Below are 17489 nucleotides of genomic sequence, written 5' to 3' on the forward strand. Positions count from 1 at the left end.
CATCTGTGTGTGTGTCAGTTTGACGTTCTTGATGATACCTGCTGGTTCCTTTGCGGGATGTCAGTAGACTCCAAATAATTACTTTATTACTTTCTGATGTTGCATATTTAATTTTAATATTATCTTAAAAACAGTAAAACAAACACTGCCGGAGGAAGTTTACAGAAACATTGGCTTGTCTCTGTCTCAGTCCCTATGCAGTGTCTGCCTTCATCAGCACTGTAAGAGGCCACCTTTGTAGAGCAAAAGCTGTCTGACAGAGTCCTGCCCACACACACATTCTATTTTGCTGGTGGGAATGGTGTGGGTGACTTTCTTTGTACCTAGAGATTTTTAGGTGGGTTGAGACATCTTTTCCAGGTTCTTTCTAAAGGATCTCAAAAAAATTTAAATGACAAGACTTGGGTCTCCTGCCTTCTGAAATGTTTGAGGCTGTGCTTCCAGCTCTATGTTATACGAATGAATGATAACAGAAAATAAAATAATGATTTTGTGTTTTCATAATCATGTGTTTCAGAGATTCATGAGAATCTTTGTTCACAGGATCACAGCAGTGAGTGGCAGTAAGCCCCTAAGCCAAACACAATAATGTTGCACCACACATAGAAATATTGAGCTGGTTCCAGCTACATATATCTTCAGCAAAGGTACAGGTCAGCAATCAATTAATTGGTTCTAAAAATACTGGTGGAGCAGACTTGAAAAATGCAAGAGACTTGTTACATCATCGTGTATGCTCATGGTCATTAGGAAATAGGTACTGCAAAGCTAGTTTTATATGCCATAGTTAAAATGGAAAAAAATACTACCGATAGTCACCAACTTGAATTAGACTTGTTTCTCAACATTGGTTTACTCATGTCTATTGGTGATTAATATTAAGAGTTTTCCACTAAGGAAATGAGAGCCACCAATGATACTGAAGAATGACATTGCAGAATATGGAGTGTGTCACCACACCCTCTGTATATTCCCCTTTGATTTGTGAGCTTAACAAATAACAGATCTATCTCTCATTTTTGTTACTCACTGCAGGAAATCTCATCCTTCACCTCAGCCCCCCCTTCCCCTCATTTTGAACAAATCTGCTACATTTGCCTAGAGTTGCCATAAGTTTTTAATGGAAGACATAGGATTTTGAGAAATAGATACACTGAAAAAGATGTTTTGAATATCTAGTAGAGACAGAAATTTAGCTACTGTTTGTCATGCTTTGAAGGCTCAGGGTTTTGTCATCCAAAATGGCATTTGGGCTTTTTGTACAGTGGAACAGATATTGTAGTAAAATATGGGGGATGTGTTAGTATACTCTGTTAATATATATAAAACATTAAAAATGACATGATTTCTAGTGAGTCTGTTCTACACTGATTAAAATACACAGCCTTAAAGGCACTAATCAAGTAAAAAATTCCTTTCTCTAAGCTATTTTGTCCATGTATATCTGACAGATAATTACACTACTAATTCTATATAATAGTTTGAAGGCCTTCCTTAAAGACACAATGGTATATTTTCAAAATCAAGAAAATAATGTGCCAATTAGAACGAAGTGAAATTTAAATATATTAATAATATTTAAGTAATTGCTCTCCATGTAAGTGAAGTTCTGGGTGACTGGTGGAGACACATGCAGCCATACTGTGTTAATATGCACTACTAGTCAACATAATTTGGTCAAATGTCATGTCAAGATGTGCATTAAAGAAAACACCTCTCAACTTAAGTAGCTAGTGACTTCCAGCATAATTAGTTATGGAGTTAGGTGTACCATATTTATTCCTAAGGAGTTTAGTATGCCTTATTCTAATGTCTCCAAATAAAATAGTAAAAATACGAGAAGAATTGAAAACTTATTTTAAAAAACATCTTGGTACTGATTGCAAAAGACCAAATCACAGATTAGATACATGAAAAAGATAAGGCAGAGGTTTAACACACCAAACCTGTAAAAATTATTATTCTACTCTATCTGAAATTCAACAATGGTGAGAAGTAGCAAGAATAGAATTAAGCCCAGTATTTTACACACGCCAGAATATTTTATCATTGTTATGTAGAGATTAGAAACCCAAAAAGCAAACAAGTGAACCCGCAAAATATATGCATTAATTAAAATAGTTGATATATATATTAAGTATTACTGATTCTCTGAGAATTGCAGAAGTAATATAGTCTAGGTATCAAAGACATATTGTGCAAGACCTAAACTAGTCAATGAAAATAAGTCCATATCTAGTGTTTTCTGGAAAGAATATAGAGCACTAGGATCATCAGTATTCAACCACATTAAATGCAATTGGGATAAATAGACAGTAGACATAGAACAAAAGGACAAGTCTGTAGAGAAGAAATATGAAGTTTTTTATTCCTTTAAGCTTTTTATAACATGGTAATCTGTAGGGGTTAGTTGCACATACCCTTTCTTCTTTATCCTATTAAGTGAAAATTAAAGATAGCAACATACAAGGGAAACAAATTTCACTACCATCATGACAACACCAAGGCATAAAGCAGAACATGCAACTGAAACAACACCATGTTAAGGCTGTTCTTGAGATAAGAAATGTTTTAGAAGCTGCATATTAATGAATTAGATTGGCTTACATGAATTAGTCCTCTTGTTGTTTGCTTGACGTTATTAAATCTAGCAAAGAGAGCACCAAATTCCACAAAAGGAATGTATTATGTATTTCAGTCTGAATTTTGAACATTTTTTTGGCTGACTACATTCAAGGACGGAGAGATTTGTTCTTCTCAGGAGTCAGTTTCAAAATTGTAGCACCAAACATGTATAGGAGATGGTCCTAATGGTCTCTACTTAGGAATATCTACCATATCCCTTGTTACCCTATTTCAGTGTTTTGCTACCTTCCAACTAAAAGGCTTTATTTATATCAAATTATGGGATGTTTGTTACAACATTAAGCTTGTTGTTCCTTATTCTTCAACTTAGAGAACTGGGGCAGAATTTTTCACCACCTGCACTCTAACCTGCTCTTTGGATTTTTTTTTTTTCTAATGCTTTAGAAAGCTGTTAGTCTCCAGCTTTAGTCTTTTATTTTCTCCACCAACAAATATATAACTTTACTGTATCCCAGAAGTAGTCTTTTTTAGACCTCTGCTTCTTTTTACTGTTTTTCTTGCAATGCTAGGCAGTAGCATGTATTATTTTATAATGTAATTACACAATCATAATTGAAAATAAAAATTGAAACAAAGGGAACTCAGAACCAAGTCAAACTACCAGCACACCTAAAATAACATCCAGTTTCAAATGGAGACAAGATGTCACTTGTTGAAGATTCCAAAACAAACTTTCGAAAGGACTCATCAACTTTGTTCCAAGAATGTAAATCTGTTTCTAGTCTACAGGGAGTTTGTGGTTTTCCTTGGGTATGAAAGGAAGATGCTAGTATATAAGCTTTAAAAGCTGAAGCACACTTATTACAGCTGCAATAGATATTCTCATTACTCTGTTCTTATTATCAGACTTTATTATTGCAACTCACTGCATATGAGAAAAACTGGAGACATACTTCCAAAAGGACAGGAGCAGAACAATGGTTTCCATTCCTTTCTTTCTCTTGGGAAATTTTTTGTGATAGATCATTTGCACAGCTCTGAAAATATATTTGTCTTTTTTTTTTTTTTTTTCAATGAGAAATGATTCTATTAAAAATTATCTATTAGTGCATATAATAAAAGCTTAGTGCTTTTACTAATCCTCCCTTCTGCTGCATACTATAATTATAACACAGAGTACAAGGTCATTACATTTACAAAGACGATAGCAAATGAGTGTAAAACAACAGACAACTGACGGATAGGGAAAGACAGGAAAATAAAAGGGAATAATGAGGCAATACTAGACAAAGTGATAGGCAGCAGTCTCAGCACAGAATCATCTTAAACAGTGTGAGCCTTTTTATATTTATTTTTTCTTTTAAGTAGGTAATACTGAAGTTTGGATTTTTAAAGAATAGACAGAAAATGATGAGGGAATAAGAAACTACTTTCTGGAAATTTTATTAAACTGACTTCTGAGACTGAGCTACAATCAGTGGAAGAGAAAGAAAGTGGTTTTTCACAAGGACTAAAATTGGACTATAAATAATGGCAACACATGCTGGCCAGAAGCTGGAGGCGGTGTCTCGATGCCAAATGAGTAGGAAGATCAGAAGCAAATAGGCCTTGAAAGGTCCTGAAAGTAAAGGCAAATTTAGAATGCTTGCTATAGCAGAGGAGAGAAAATCATATATTCATATAGATCTCAATTCCATTAAATAAATTTGTTTTTAAAGGAATTCACCTACCATCTGAATTTTCAGGTTAGTCTTCTTATACACTAACAGTGTGTGCAGTCTATGAGAATCTAAAAATATTTACTTGTTCCAAATTGTCCAGGACGGGATGCTTAACTCCATGTAACACGGGATCTTAACATAAATTAGTAAAAAGGAGACACCAAAATGCTCCAAAACATTAATTGCATGCTTTATGCTGTTCATATGCAACTGCTGAGTACATTGCAAGAAGATGACAAGCAGCAGACCAGTATAGCCATATTCTGCACCCTCATTATGTTGTTGTCAATACACAGTGTCTTCAGACAAATTTGATAATGACTGTTTTTATGACATTCACTCTGCATGAAGTAGTGCCCCACAGCCCTGAGATATTTTGTTGAATAATGCAGAAAATGCCAGGAAAACATCCAAAACAACAAAAAATAATCCTAGCCAGAAGTAGTTGCTATTGCCGAGACTAAACACCTCTCTTCAGATATAAACAGGGATTGAAATACATTTTTCTGTGGTTCCTCAGAAAGGTCTCCTTGACTGTTCAGCCTTTGTTGTTTGAGTAGTCTGTCCTTCGCAATGTGCTGAAATGAAATGAATGCTCCTTTTCAAGGTTACTTTGTGTGCCGATTACTGCTCAGCATCGAGTACATCCATAGCATAGAGACTGTCCAAGGTCTTTAGGCCTTCTAAACCTCACTCAACCTAATTTCAGAGCCATGTTGGGCTTTTATGGACTTTATTCCATGTCACAAATATTATTCTTGCAGCCATGGGAAAATAAGTTTTCTACAGGAAACTGCAAAAGCAGGGTACCCAAGTCACATTCTTTCTATTCAAATCTTGTCTTACTTTGTTGCAGCTTCACAGTCAAAAACCATAAAATGTGAAGAAATTGGAATGTACACTTTAGTCTCTGTGCTTCTATTTGACTTTTAGAACTCCTCTCTCTTATCCATCGCTGCAGATTACATTTTAACAAACTGTTGTCCAACATCATATAAAGTTGCTGTAAGGAAAGAAATAGTTTTCTGTATTATCTGTCTGGGGTTTTTTTAGCAATTATGGCATTTCCCTTTGGATAAGTATGGGTATTTAAATAATTAATACTTAAATAATGAATTTAAAATACATAGATTCATATTTTATCCTGAACAGCTATAAGCCATGGATTTTTCATGTCTAAGATAAATTAATCTAATTTTTTTTCAGTGTGTTTTTCAAACTACTGGTGCATCACAAATTTATAAACCAGACTTGTTCTTCATAGGAAATACTATTCTTCAATGCTAAAGCCTTGAAAAGAATGGCTAATTCCATTACCAAATGGGCAGGTATTTTCAAAATTTTTCTTTTTGCCTCACAGAATAAGGCAAAAGAATAAGAATTTTAAATATAATTCTAGATATTTAAATATATTATTTATGTATATTATTTAAATATAATTCTAAATATTTCTAGAATTATATAAATATAATTCTTAACTGAGCATAGAATTATATTTAAAATTTCCTTCATTGTGCCAAAAATCACCGAAAAGTCAGTAATAGCTTACAGTTTGTGAAAAACCTTCATTTTCTGAAAGTATACATAGTAGAAATGAAACTAGCTACAGAAAGATACAGCTTTTAAGATACATTTGTCCTTTGTCAGTTTAATTCGAGAAAATAATGTTAGAGGTGGTAAATCTGTTAAGACAAATTATGTTGAGTTGGAAGGGACCCACAAAAATCACTGAGTCCGACTTTTAGTGCTGCATAGGACCATCCCAAGAGTAACACCACATACCCAAAATCATCATCAAAATGCTTCTTGAATCCTGTCTATGGGCTTGGTGCTCTAACCACTTCACTGGGGAGCCTGCTGCAGTCTTCAAACACTCTCTAGGTGAAAAGCCTTTTCCTAATATCCAACCTAAGCCTCCCCTGACACAATTTCAGGCTATTCCCTTGGAAACTGTCACTAGTCACTACAAAGAAAAGATCAGTGTCTGCCCCTCCTCTTCCCCTCACAAGGAAGTTGTAACTTCAATGAGGTCTCTTCTGAGTATCCTCTTCTCCAGGCTGAACAGGTCAAGTGACCTCAGTCTCTGCTCATACAGCTTCCTCTCAAGCCCCTTCACCATCCTCGTGGCTCTTTTTCAGATGCTCTCAAGCAGATTAATGTCTTTCCTATATTGTGGCACCCAAAACTGTACGCAATATTCAATGTGAGGCTGCACCACTGCAGAGCAGAGCACGACAATCCCCTCTCTTGCCCAGTTGGCCATGCTGTTCCTGAGGCTCCCTAGTACAGCACTGGCCGTCCTGGCTGCCAGGGCACTGCTGGCTCAGGTACAATTTACCAATGACCAGGACTCCTGGATCCCTTCCTGTGGCACTGCTTTCCAGCATCTCATTCCCCAGTCAGTAGGTACATCCAGGATTTCCTCAACCCAGGTGCACTTTCCCTTGTTGAAGCTCATACAATTGGTGATTGCCTAGTCCCCTGATTTTTTTTAGTTTTTTCTGCAAGGTCTGACTGCCTTCAAAGGCTCCTCCCATTGCTTAGTATTACTTACAGTTCTGCATGAAAGTCATAAAGATGTTGAAGAATACAGGGCTTAGCATGGAGACCTGTGTAATACCGCTAGTGACCGATTCCCGGTTTGATGTCACCCCATTCACTGTAACATTGTGCCCAACACATGAGCAAGTTGCTCAGCCAACATCAACCCATGCTGTGTTTATCCAGCTGTGTGCTAAAAATTTTGTCTAGAAGGATCCTGTGAAAGAAAGTATTGAAAGCTTTGCTGAAATCCAGAAAGATTACATCAACAGGCTTCCACTGATCAATTAGGTGAGATACCATGTCATAGAAGGAAATCAGATTTGATAAGTAGTACTTCCCTATCATAAAGCCATGCTGGTTGTGACCAATTACTGTGTTGTCTTCCAGATGTTTTTCAACACCTCCCAAAATTACATTCTCTTGAATAACTTGATAAGGTACTGAAATGAGACTGACAATCCTGTAGTATCTGGGGTTCTCATTCATGCTGTTCTTGAAAAATGAGAGAACATTCACCAGCTTCTGGTCAGCTGGGATCTCCTCTGGTTTCCCAAGACCACTCAAAAACCATTGAGAGATGTTTTGAATGACATCACCAGCTCTTTGAGGATTCTCAGATGAATCCCATCAGGCCCTACAGATTTTTAGGGATCCAGCTGGAGCAGCAGCTTCTGCACAATTTCAGAATCTTAAAGAACTGGGAGTTGATCATTGTTGCAGTCATGGTCCTCCAGCTCAGGGCTGTGGGAACCCCGTGGTGCATCATCTGTGAAAAAGGCACAGGCAAAGAATTCATTAAACACTCTGCCTTTTCCGTGTAACCGTTTAGCTGGGAAGGAGAAAATTGTAAATTTTTGCTGCTTCTTCATGGTACCCTATCACCTTTAACATTCTTGCAGGCATTTTTCTGAGCTGGGAAAGTGGGTAAGAAGAGGTTAAAAAAATATCTGCACCACTGTTTGAGCTGTCAGACATCAGGGCTACGAAGACTAGATATTCACCCTTCAGGCAGTTTTGTGACTGCAGCTCAAAATGAGCCCTGTCTAAGCAGAAACACACAATTATTCCAATCAAATTATTCCTAGGCTACACAATACAATTATCCGGCTTAATTTGAAAGATGAATTAATTGAAGGATTGTTTTCTTTTTTTTTTCTTTTTTTTTTTTTGCATAAAATATCCCCGTGTAGGATATTCATAAAGAACAGTTAAGCACTTGACTTTCATGTTAGAGACTCTGAAAGGTCTTTTGAAAAATTCTTATTAAAATTTTAATAAGAAGCAGACTTCATTTCAGCTCTTTACTGTTGGGGAGAGGAGGAGATTTTTAACACTACAAATCACCTCTTACATTAGCACAGAATCAATATATAGAAGTAGAAAGACAAAAGCAATGCTTTGTCAAAGATTTTTCTATTTTTTTTTTCCTCTTTCACAGATTAGGACTGATTGAAAGAACGGTTCAGCATGAATTCCTCTGTATTGCTACGTCTCATGGTGATGCTGGTTCAACTTTGGCCTTGTTCTCTCAGCACTCAGAACTCCAGCGCTCAAAACACAGTTCAGTCTTTCACACCAGTTCGAAGAGTGAAACGTAGCTGGCTGTGGGAACCTCTTTTTGTAACTGAGGAACAGATTTCACCAGATCCTGTGTATATCGGACAGGTATGATAAGTAATGATTCAAGGACAGTACAAGGGTAGATTTAGCATGCTGAGTAGCAGCTTCTACCCTGACTTGGAAGGCCAAATATCTCCAGTGATGTGGAAATAGCAAGAAACATAGAAAGAGGAGATCAGGAAGCTCTAATAAGGCAGTACTACATCTCTCCTTTCCTGTGACCTTTCTCAAGGTCAGAGAAGTCTGAGAGCTATAGGCCATGACAGTACCAAGCACATTCCTTCACTGAGAACTGCTGCCAAAGACACTTCACATGCATGCTGTTACTAAAACTAGTTCCACATACAGCAGATGAAGGTATAAAGTTGAAAAGTTCCTTTCTTCCTTCTGAGTGGAAGTTAAGGACTCATTTATCAACATCTGGCAATTTGCTTGTGCTATTTTTGGCACTGCATCAAAGCAGCCATACTGAGTGTAGTGTAGTTTACAAACAGGATTTTGCTTGATTTTCTGTTACACTAAGTAGCAGCTGATTTACCCCTCATTAATTTTTAATGAAGCTGATTAATACTAAATCCTTTTAACCACTGAGAAACTACAGGAATCTGCATGGTTCATTAGATTAACTTAGGTTTAGCACAACGACCAATTATTTTTCACCCTTCTTTAAAAATATGCTGTAAGATAATTGTCTTAATGAGGGTTTATCTGCCCTCTTCTCTCTCTGCTTATCATTATTATTATATTTATTATTATTATTTATTTTTGTATTGCTAGAAGTAATTTTAATCTTGAGATCTGCTATTCATTTCTTAAAGCCCTTTTTAGATGAATGAACTAAAGTAAGTTTAACTGCTAATTAACTAGCACTAAAATTTAATTGGGCCCAAAGGGTGAAGTGCTCAAAATTCATTAATTACTTTTTCACCACCCTTTCAAAGTAGTTACTATGGAAGTGTGATATCTCACTTCTGAAAGAACAAGTGAAGACATACAATTTTTTAAACAATTATTATTACTTTTCCAATACATTGGAAAGTATTTCCTGCAAAGAAGCTTCATAAATGTCATGTATTTTCATGATCTCACCTTTTTATTTCTCACAGGTTAACTGGGGATTTTATTGAAGATTATTGTTAATATATTGCAGTAAAAACATTGTCTAATAAGACATATTTACTTGTGTCTTTTTATTGAGTAGAATATGCGCTGCTTTCAGCAAATGAAGTGGTAGTCTATGATCAACACATGAATTTTTAGTAATTAAGGCCCTGAAGAAAACTGCATCAACGAAAATACAAAGGTAGACAGTTTCTGTTTTTAAATCACTATTCCATATAAAAATCTTTTTTCAGTCAGAACTAAATTTTCAAATTTCATTTAACATAGACTCATGACTTCTTTTCCATTATCAAGATTAAGAAAAAATAAATGTGTCCATCAGCATTGCAATGGCAGATACACAAGGATGAGTATAAAAATACTTGTTCTCAGTTCTCATTTACAATTGTAAGACAATTTATTTTGTTCCCAGCCTAAAAAAAAAACCAAGTAAACTTAGAACCTTTGCTATTCTTTCTCAGCAAATGTCATCTGTAAGGGACCTCTCTTTTAACATGTTCAAGGTTATGAAATCTTTTGTAGATAAATGATTCTGAGTGAAATTGCTTAACACAGGCTATGTCTTAGCAGCCAGTCAAAGGCATGCTCCCAGACCCTAAGGGTTTGTTTGATACACTCTGTGGTCATATCTGAACCCCATGTTAGTTTAAAGATCTAGATATAGATTACTTCTCCCATGTCCTGGGTTATATGATGAGGAAACTAAGATTTATGGGTAACAAAATATCTGCATTGCCCCTTAATAAGATGCTAAATTTGGATGGTGTTAAAAAGAGCTTGACCAGACCACTTATAAAGGGCGTAACATGGTCCATATTTAGCACACAACTACTTATGTTAAAAATATTTAAGTTGTTCATATTTTAAATGGTTCTAAACTCCCTAACACTTGAAAATTCTGTCTTTTATACTGGCAAGGATAATTAACTCTGAATATTTTAGGTGTTAAATATCTTTACAGATCTCACAGTAGGAACTCAAAACTGTCCCTCGTATCTCAGAGCAGAGTCCCAGTCACATTCTGAATAAACTATCCATCTGATGCATGCAGACAATTATGCATTATGAAAATCTTAAAAGGCATAGGCATTCTTCCAAAGAAAAGTTAAAACTATATTTACAACTTCAGAAGTTATTACAAAATATTTGAGTAGATCTGACAGGGAAATGTTACTTTCCTCTTCTATGGCCTCACAACTTACAGTGATCTTTAGGGTCAATAAACATAAGCAAAACTGTGAGATAATTAAAGTCAGTATTTAGGCATATTTGCATTTGAAACATGTTGCTTCATAAGACAAGCAAGTTGAATAATATTTTTTTTACCTTTGGATTTTTCTTAGAGAATTTGATATTTTTTGTTCTAAAACAAAAATAAGTGGAGAAAAAATAGAGAATAAATGATAAAATGGAAATTTTTGTTCCCATAAAATTCAACTGTGGATGCCTCCCATGTTAGGAAATGAAGTTATTGCTCTTAAAATATTCCTCTATTATATATCACTAGCATTAACCAAACTATTTTGTTGTCATGAACAAATGCAGCTGGACCAAAATTGTCTCCAAGGCTCAGCTTCATTAAATGAATCATCACCACAAAGTTCATTTTAACAATACAACATAGGATGTAGATCATCCTAGAAGGAAATGAAAAATGTCCATCAATTTATTTTGGAATAAACAATACAGAGTTTCACTGCAGAATGTCTTTTCACCTCTAATATTTCAACAGAAACAGAACATACTGTTGCATACATTTACACTTAGCATTGTTGAGTAAAAAAAATAAACAACTTAAAAAGTACATGTATCATCTGCAATAATAAAAAAAAAGTTAGATAATGTTTAATGACCTTTGCATTTTTTTCAGCAGAATTGTAGGGGAGCTGAAAAAACAATGAACCAAAGTAGGTGCTTAGATGCATTCCCTTCACTTCAAAGTATCAGAAGCATCTCTTTTCAGGTGTATCACACATTTATAAGTCCGTTATATCCATACTTTAAAATTAAATAATTTTAAATATCTTAAAATTAAAATGGTTGGCTGAAAATGTGGCAGCACCTCCTTTCAAACGATAGTGTCCAAGAAGGCTCATTAGTGACAGAGTTCACTGTAGAATCAAAACAAGGCATAAAATGAATGTTTCAAAACTTCATTCTTCCTAAACTGTGACTTATTTTTCTCCCTTTTCCTTTCAGCTGAAATCAGATTTAGACAAGCAGGATGGTAACTTAAAATACATTTTGACTGGGGAGGGAGCTGGAAGCTTTTTTGTCATCGATGAACTTAACGGCAAAATTTATGTAACACAAAAGTTGGATCGAGAAAAGAAACCTTTCTACACTCTAAGAGCACAAGCAATTAACAGGATCACTAAGCTTCCTGTTGAACCTGAATCAGAATTTATCATCAAGGTTCGAGATGTCAATGACAATGAACCGCAGTTCTTGGATGGACCTTATGTGGCCACTGTTCCAGAGATGTCACCTGAAGGTATGATATACTGTGAATCAAACCCTTTATTTCCTGATTTTCTTCTAGACAGCGATGTTGAAGTAAAATCTTAATAGCATATTTTACAGGCTGCATCTCAGTAAGAAGAAAGCAACTCTTTTACAGGTTTGGAAATTTGCAAAGGTATATTCTTAACCTGAGGGTTGTAAATACCTCTACTTAACATTCTTGGTTTTAAATATTTAGGTACCTACATCTGACCATGTCCTTTTACAGATTCTGGATACATGCTTAGATTGACAATAGACATTTGTCTTTCCCATCAGTGATTCAAACTTGAAATTTGCACTTGTTTAAAAATATAACATTCTCAGTAGTAATAGCTAGAGTACTGCAGCCAGTTGGGAAGAAGTGATGGCCACTCTCACTCTCGACATGTTGCCTACTTATTTACATTGCCAAGCTTCTTTACCTTCAGTCAGCTTCTCCTTGTTTGGATTAGATAGTGTGCAGTTAATGCATTCTTCCTTCTGATTTCCTAAGTACATGATTTGTAATTTTCCTGTCAAGAGGAAAAACTTAATCCCTGTACCTCTTCTTTCTCACTTTCACATGTTCAGACAGACCTGTACTAGGATCTGTCATGTATTTGGAAACTTAACGCAACAAATACAAAGTAAAGTCAACATGTGGTGAATATAGGCATATATACATATATATATTTTACATACACATATGCATTCATAATATGTGCACATGCAAGTCTTAAAAAACCCCAAAGTGTTAATGCAGCTGACGTAAACAGGAATGTTATAGATAATATTTCCAAATAGTGGTCGTTCAAATCAAAGAGAAAGTAGATTCTTTAGATCTTACATAAAAGATCCCAGTAATCTTTTAAATTTATGCACCTACTCATTTTCCTTATTTTTATTGCAACTGATTTGGAAAAGAAATTCAAATATTGTGTTACCTTAAATAGTAAGAATCAATGAAGTCATTAATGCAATAGCATCAGTGATGCGATTAAACATTATCTGCTCAACTTTTAGAGCAGAATCAGTGAAAATTTGACAGCAAGCTATAAAATTTTTCTTCTTCTACCAGCCAGGATGACAGGTGAAAGAAAAAGATATTCATGCCTGTTAATTGAAAGTGAAGTTAGTATCCTAATTTCTACCAGGACACAGCAGCTCATCATCACTGCCAGCAGCAGCTGCAAAAGACTTCAAATGCATTTGATCAATTTACTTGCTAGTGATACTTGCTACCTGCTTATACCAATTTATATCGGTGAAATCACTATTATTGTTTCTTCACTGCCACTTTCTTCTGTGCAGACAGACCTAATTTTGCACCTGACCTTTTGCTTGAATAACTTTTCCTAACATAATCAGTTGCTAGTTCAGAGGGTTCTTCCAGGTTTTGCATCTTGTTCATTTGCTCAAGTTTGGAGACAAGATAGGTGACTTGTCAAAGACCTTTGCATTTTTATTGTTTATGTGCTTATAGTAAAAATGAGTACAGTTCATTGTGTAGAATTATCTGGGATTTCAAAAATTTAGGGCTTTGATAATTCCTTTCTTTTTCTTTTTTTCCTCCCATTTGTTAAAACACTGTTTACAGGCTCCTTATAAAAATGTTTTTTAATGACTGATTATTTAGTATGTCTTCATTTATACTCACAAAGACTTATAACCACTCACATACAACTGAATTTCTTCCATTTTATCTTTCTGTTTTTATAATGGCTATATGGGGAAAAAAAGAAAAAAAAAAAAGAAAAATAGTCAAGTATAGTGCTATAGTGCTACTTAAGACCAAAAACAACAGTAGCAATCTTTTCCCATATACTTCTGTTTCTTACCTGAAACCATCAATAAGCAGTTGACAATTGAAAAGTTTCACTCTATACTGCCTTGAGTTTTCTATAAAGAGATACACTAAAAATGAAAAGCTCAGCTGTCTTTGTCCACTCTCCTGTGTCATCTATTATATATTTAGATTCCTAAAACATGGTATCACTTCAGCATAAGATTAATTAAGCTGCAGAAAATGTAATTTATTTTGTGATATTCCTGTAATATTATAAATAAAAATATTCCAGTGAAATATAGAAACATATGAAATAAAAAAAATAAATTAAAAATCAGAAGTAAAACCATGTCCCGTTAGTCAGAATGGGTAAAGAATGAAGCAAAAACCCTATTTACCTTCTCTTTTAAACATGGACTTCCTGAATAGTAAACTCACTGATTTATTATTATCCAGTGTACGATAGAATAATCCAGGTCATCCAGGGTTTTGGAATATTTTCTGCATTACTGCTTCTACACTTGACCTCACTAGCACTAATACCATAGCCATTCCAGAGATCATTCTTTCATCTACTTCTTCCATGGAGACATTACTGCAACACTAATGCATATGTCTGGAATATAAAATGCAAGTGAAGTGTATACCTTGATAGGGGTCAGCTCCAAAACATTAAACAACTGAGCCATACACCATGAGTAATTCTGGGGTGTACTACCATGAGTACTCACTTACCCTGCTTCTTAAAAGGTAGGGACTGCACTACTGAGGTGGAACCTGTTTCAGTATGCATTCTAAACCAATCTTACTAGGAAATTTATAAACTCATAGCAGAGAGGAAGGATAACCCACTAAAGTTTGCAGTATCGATAACATAGTGGTTTTAGTGTTTTTCTCCCAGTAAACTAAAACATACTCTTACATAATAAGGGGTGAAGAACAGAGTTATAGAGAGTGCAATACAGAGACTCACTCTTTGCTCTGTTTCAGTGCTCTCTAGCTTCGATTCAGATCACTGAATCTTGGTCTCCTGATAATTTCCTCACAGAAAGCACTCTTAGGAAGCATTGTCAAGACTTGGGAAAGCAGGTCACTGCTGCTGCACATTTTGTCTGGAACTAAGAAAGCAAGTAGATAATAATTCAGAGCTGGTCACTTGCCTCAGACAACCACAGTAAAACCAGAAAATACAACACAAATAGCTGTGCCTGAAGTTAGTTACAAGTACCAATATATATACAAATGTGCCAACAAATTAGAATACATTTAAATTCTTTATTAGCTCTCTTTTATCTTCAGTACTAAATGTTATTAGGGTTTTATATGCAAGTGTCACAGTAAATGAAAAGCGTGTCAGCAAATGGACTCTCTCTTCTGAGAACACAGGACTCTGCTTTACCCTCAGGCATTTGGTACGATTTTACACTGTCTTCCTTATAACTGTTAAACTTGTACAAATGCAGTATATCTGATGGAGTGGTTAAGAGTCAGATGCAATAATGTATCAGTACTTAATGTCTTTATAGATCTCAAGCTCTAGTTAGAAAAATGAACAGCTATTTCCCATATGAGGGCCCCATAGTAAACCTAATGGGCTGCAGCATAAAATGGCACTCTACCACATATTGCCCAAGAAGGGTAAAACCAAGGCTGCAGAGATATAAAGTATCAGTTAACCTTAAATAAAACTAATCAAAAAGTTTAATTGTCAGTTACATCATGCGATGTTTGCAATGTCACGATTAGGGCTTTGCAGTTACTTAATTTTTTGGGGTGTGTGCAGTGTGCAATATTGTAAGTGATTATTTTAAAATATATGATTTGTATCTGTGCAATTATTCTTCTCACAATCATGTAGTTACAAATAATGGCTCTTGGGAGTTTTTGAGTATAGAATATTAAAATTTCAATTTCACTGACCCAAATACAAATGTTAGATAAATATGATTCCATTCTGCAAATGGTTTGAGTTGGGTTTGGTGTTTTTTTGTGGGTTTGTTTTTTTGGTAGGTTTTTTTTTCTTTTCTTTTTTGGTTTCTTTTTTTTTGTGGGGGCGGGGTTTTGTTTCCGTTTTAGTTTAGCTCATTTTGGTGGATTGGTTTTTTCTGATGGTTAAAGGTATAAAGAAATGCCGTTTTCATGAAACTGAAAAATTAAAAACTGAGAAAATACTCTAAAGCCAGAGTAACATTTTTCTTCTTCTTGCTTCATTGCCTATACCTAACGTAGAGTTTCATGTAGTTATCACACAATCTTTGTTCTAAAAAAATATGAGAAATGATAGCCTGCTCTTTACGTGGTCTCCTGTCACCCAAATTTAGAAATAAATTGTCTTCCTCCTTGTAGTGCAACATATCTGTTATTTCTTCCTTTCAGGTCAGCTCCTTCTTTACTTGATTCCTTTTGACTATTCACATTTCCATTGATTACATCCACCAGCTGCATCTCACTGGCTCCAGCTGAACAAAGTCCTTACTACTGTGTTCTGAAATACTCTAGAAGAGTTAACAGACAAGAAGAAAAGTGTGTTTGGTCTCAGAGAAGAGGGAAATGCTGGTTTAGATTCAATATTTCTTTATACTGCTTAGAAACTGTGCAGAAAATAGATTTACCTTTAAATATGAGATGTACAAAAGCTGTGATGATGACTTTGAAGTCCTATGTATATTGGATTTTATTCCTGATTTACTAAATATGTTCCTATAAATAAGTCCATTCCTAAACATACCTGTGGACACTGGAGTTTGCCGAATAGAAAATGGCATTCATGACAGACTAAAACTATTGGATCGTTCATAGTTCCTGATCCTTTCCTAAATAACATTTTTTTTTTTTTCAAAGCAACTGTGTTCTAGTCATGCTAATTTTCTTGGAGGATGAATTTTCTGTGATTGTGAGAGCAATTTTAATAGAATACAGCTGATACGATGTTAACAGCTCTGTAGCTGAAGATTCCATTTACGCTTCAGTCTTATTAAAGAATTATGTTATTTCTGAGGCATATATGTGGCCTGATTAAATATGAATTTGTAATTTTATCTTTAAAATTTCTCCAAAGCAGTAGGATTTGTATATATATTTATATATCTATACACACATCTTAATAATCTGTACTTATGCATCTAAACCCACAGGTCAGATATTTGATATTGTAGGTAATTTATGAAGGACATATGGGTCCAAAATTTGGTGGGAATTGATAACAGCTTAGTTTAATCTCTGCCTGAGAGAAGAAAACACACGTTATGGAATCACTTCAAATGCTGCTCAATAAATTGAGAGAAAGTGCAAAATAATATTTTTTTTAAAGAAGCAAATAATTTAATTTAGCCTATCCTTATATGAGAAAACTTTTTTCATTTCTATTTAAAAATAAAACTATTTAGCTGCTAGAAAACCCAGCAATTTATATATTTGTTTTATTTGGGACAAATATTACATTTGCTTTTGTCATTAAAAAAATAGTGTTTCTGGTCTAACTCCCGGCACTGCACATTTTTTTCTTCTTTTCTCCTCCAGCCTAGCTATACTTCTGTATTGATAAGCAGGTGCAACTACGAGAATGTATGCCAGAAATTTTTAGAAAGTAGCTTGATTTCCTGCTGTTCCTCACACGAAGTGATATT

The 17489-nt window shown here is 34.9% G+C and overlaps 1 protein-coding gene across 2 annotated transcripts in view; it reads left to right on the forward strand.

Moving 5' to 3' along the window:
- Positions 1-17489, forward strand: part of CDH19 (cadherin 19) — a 112306-nt gene that overhangs the window by 67290 nt on the left and 27527 nt on the right. For both annotated transcript variants that reach the window (XM_002191397.6, XM_030265930.4), the window contains exons 2-3: positions 8290-8516; positions 11793-12087. In XM_002191397.6, coding sequence (XP_002191433.5) covers positions 8319-8516; positions 11793-12087 — 493 coding nt within the window. In that variant the 5' untranslated portion in view covers positions 8290-8318. The remainder of the gene's footprint in view (positions 1-8289; positions 8517-11792; positions 12088-17489) is intronic.

This window comes from Taeniopygia guttata, chromosome 2, assembly GCF_048771995.1.
Source record: "Taeniopygia guttata chromosome 2, bTaeGut7.mat, whole genome shotgun sequence".
NCBI lineage: Eukaryota > Metazoa > Chordata > Aves > Passeriformes > Estrildidae > Taeniopygia > Taeniopygia guttata.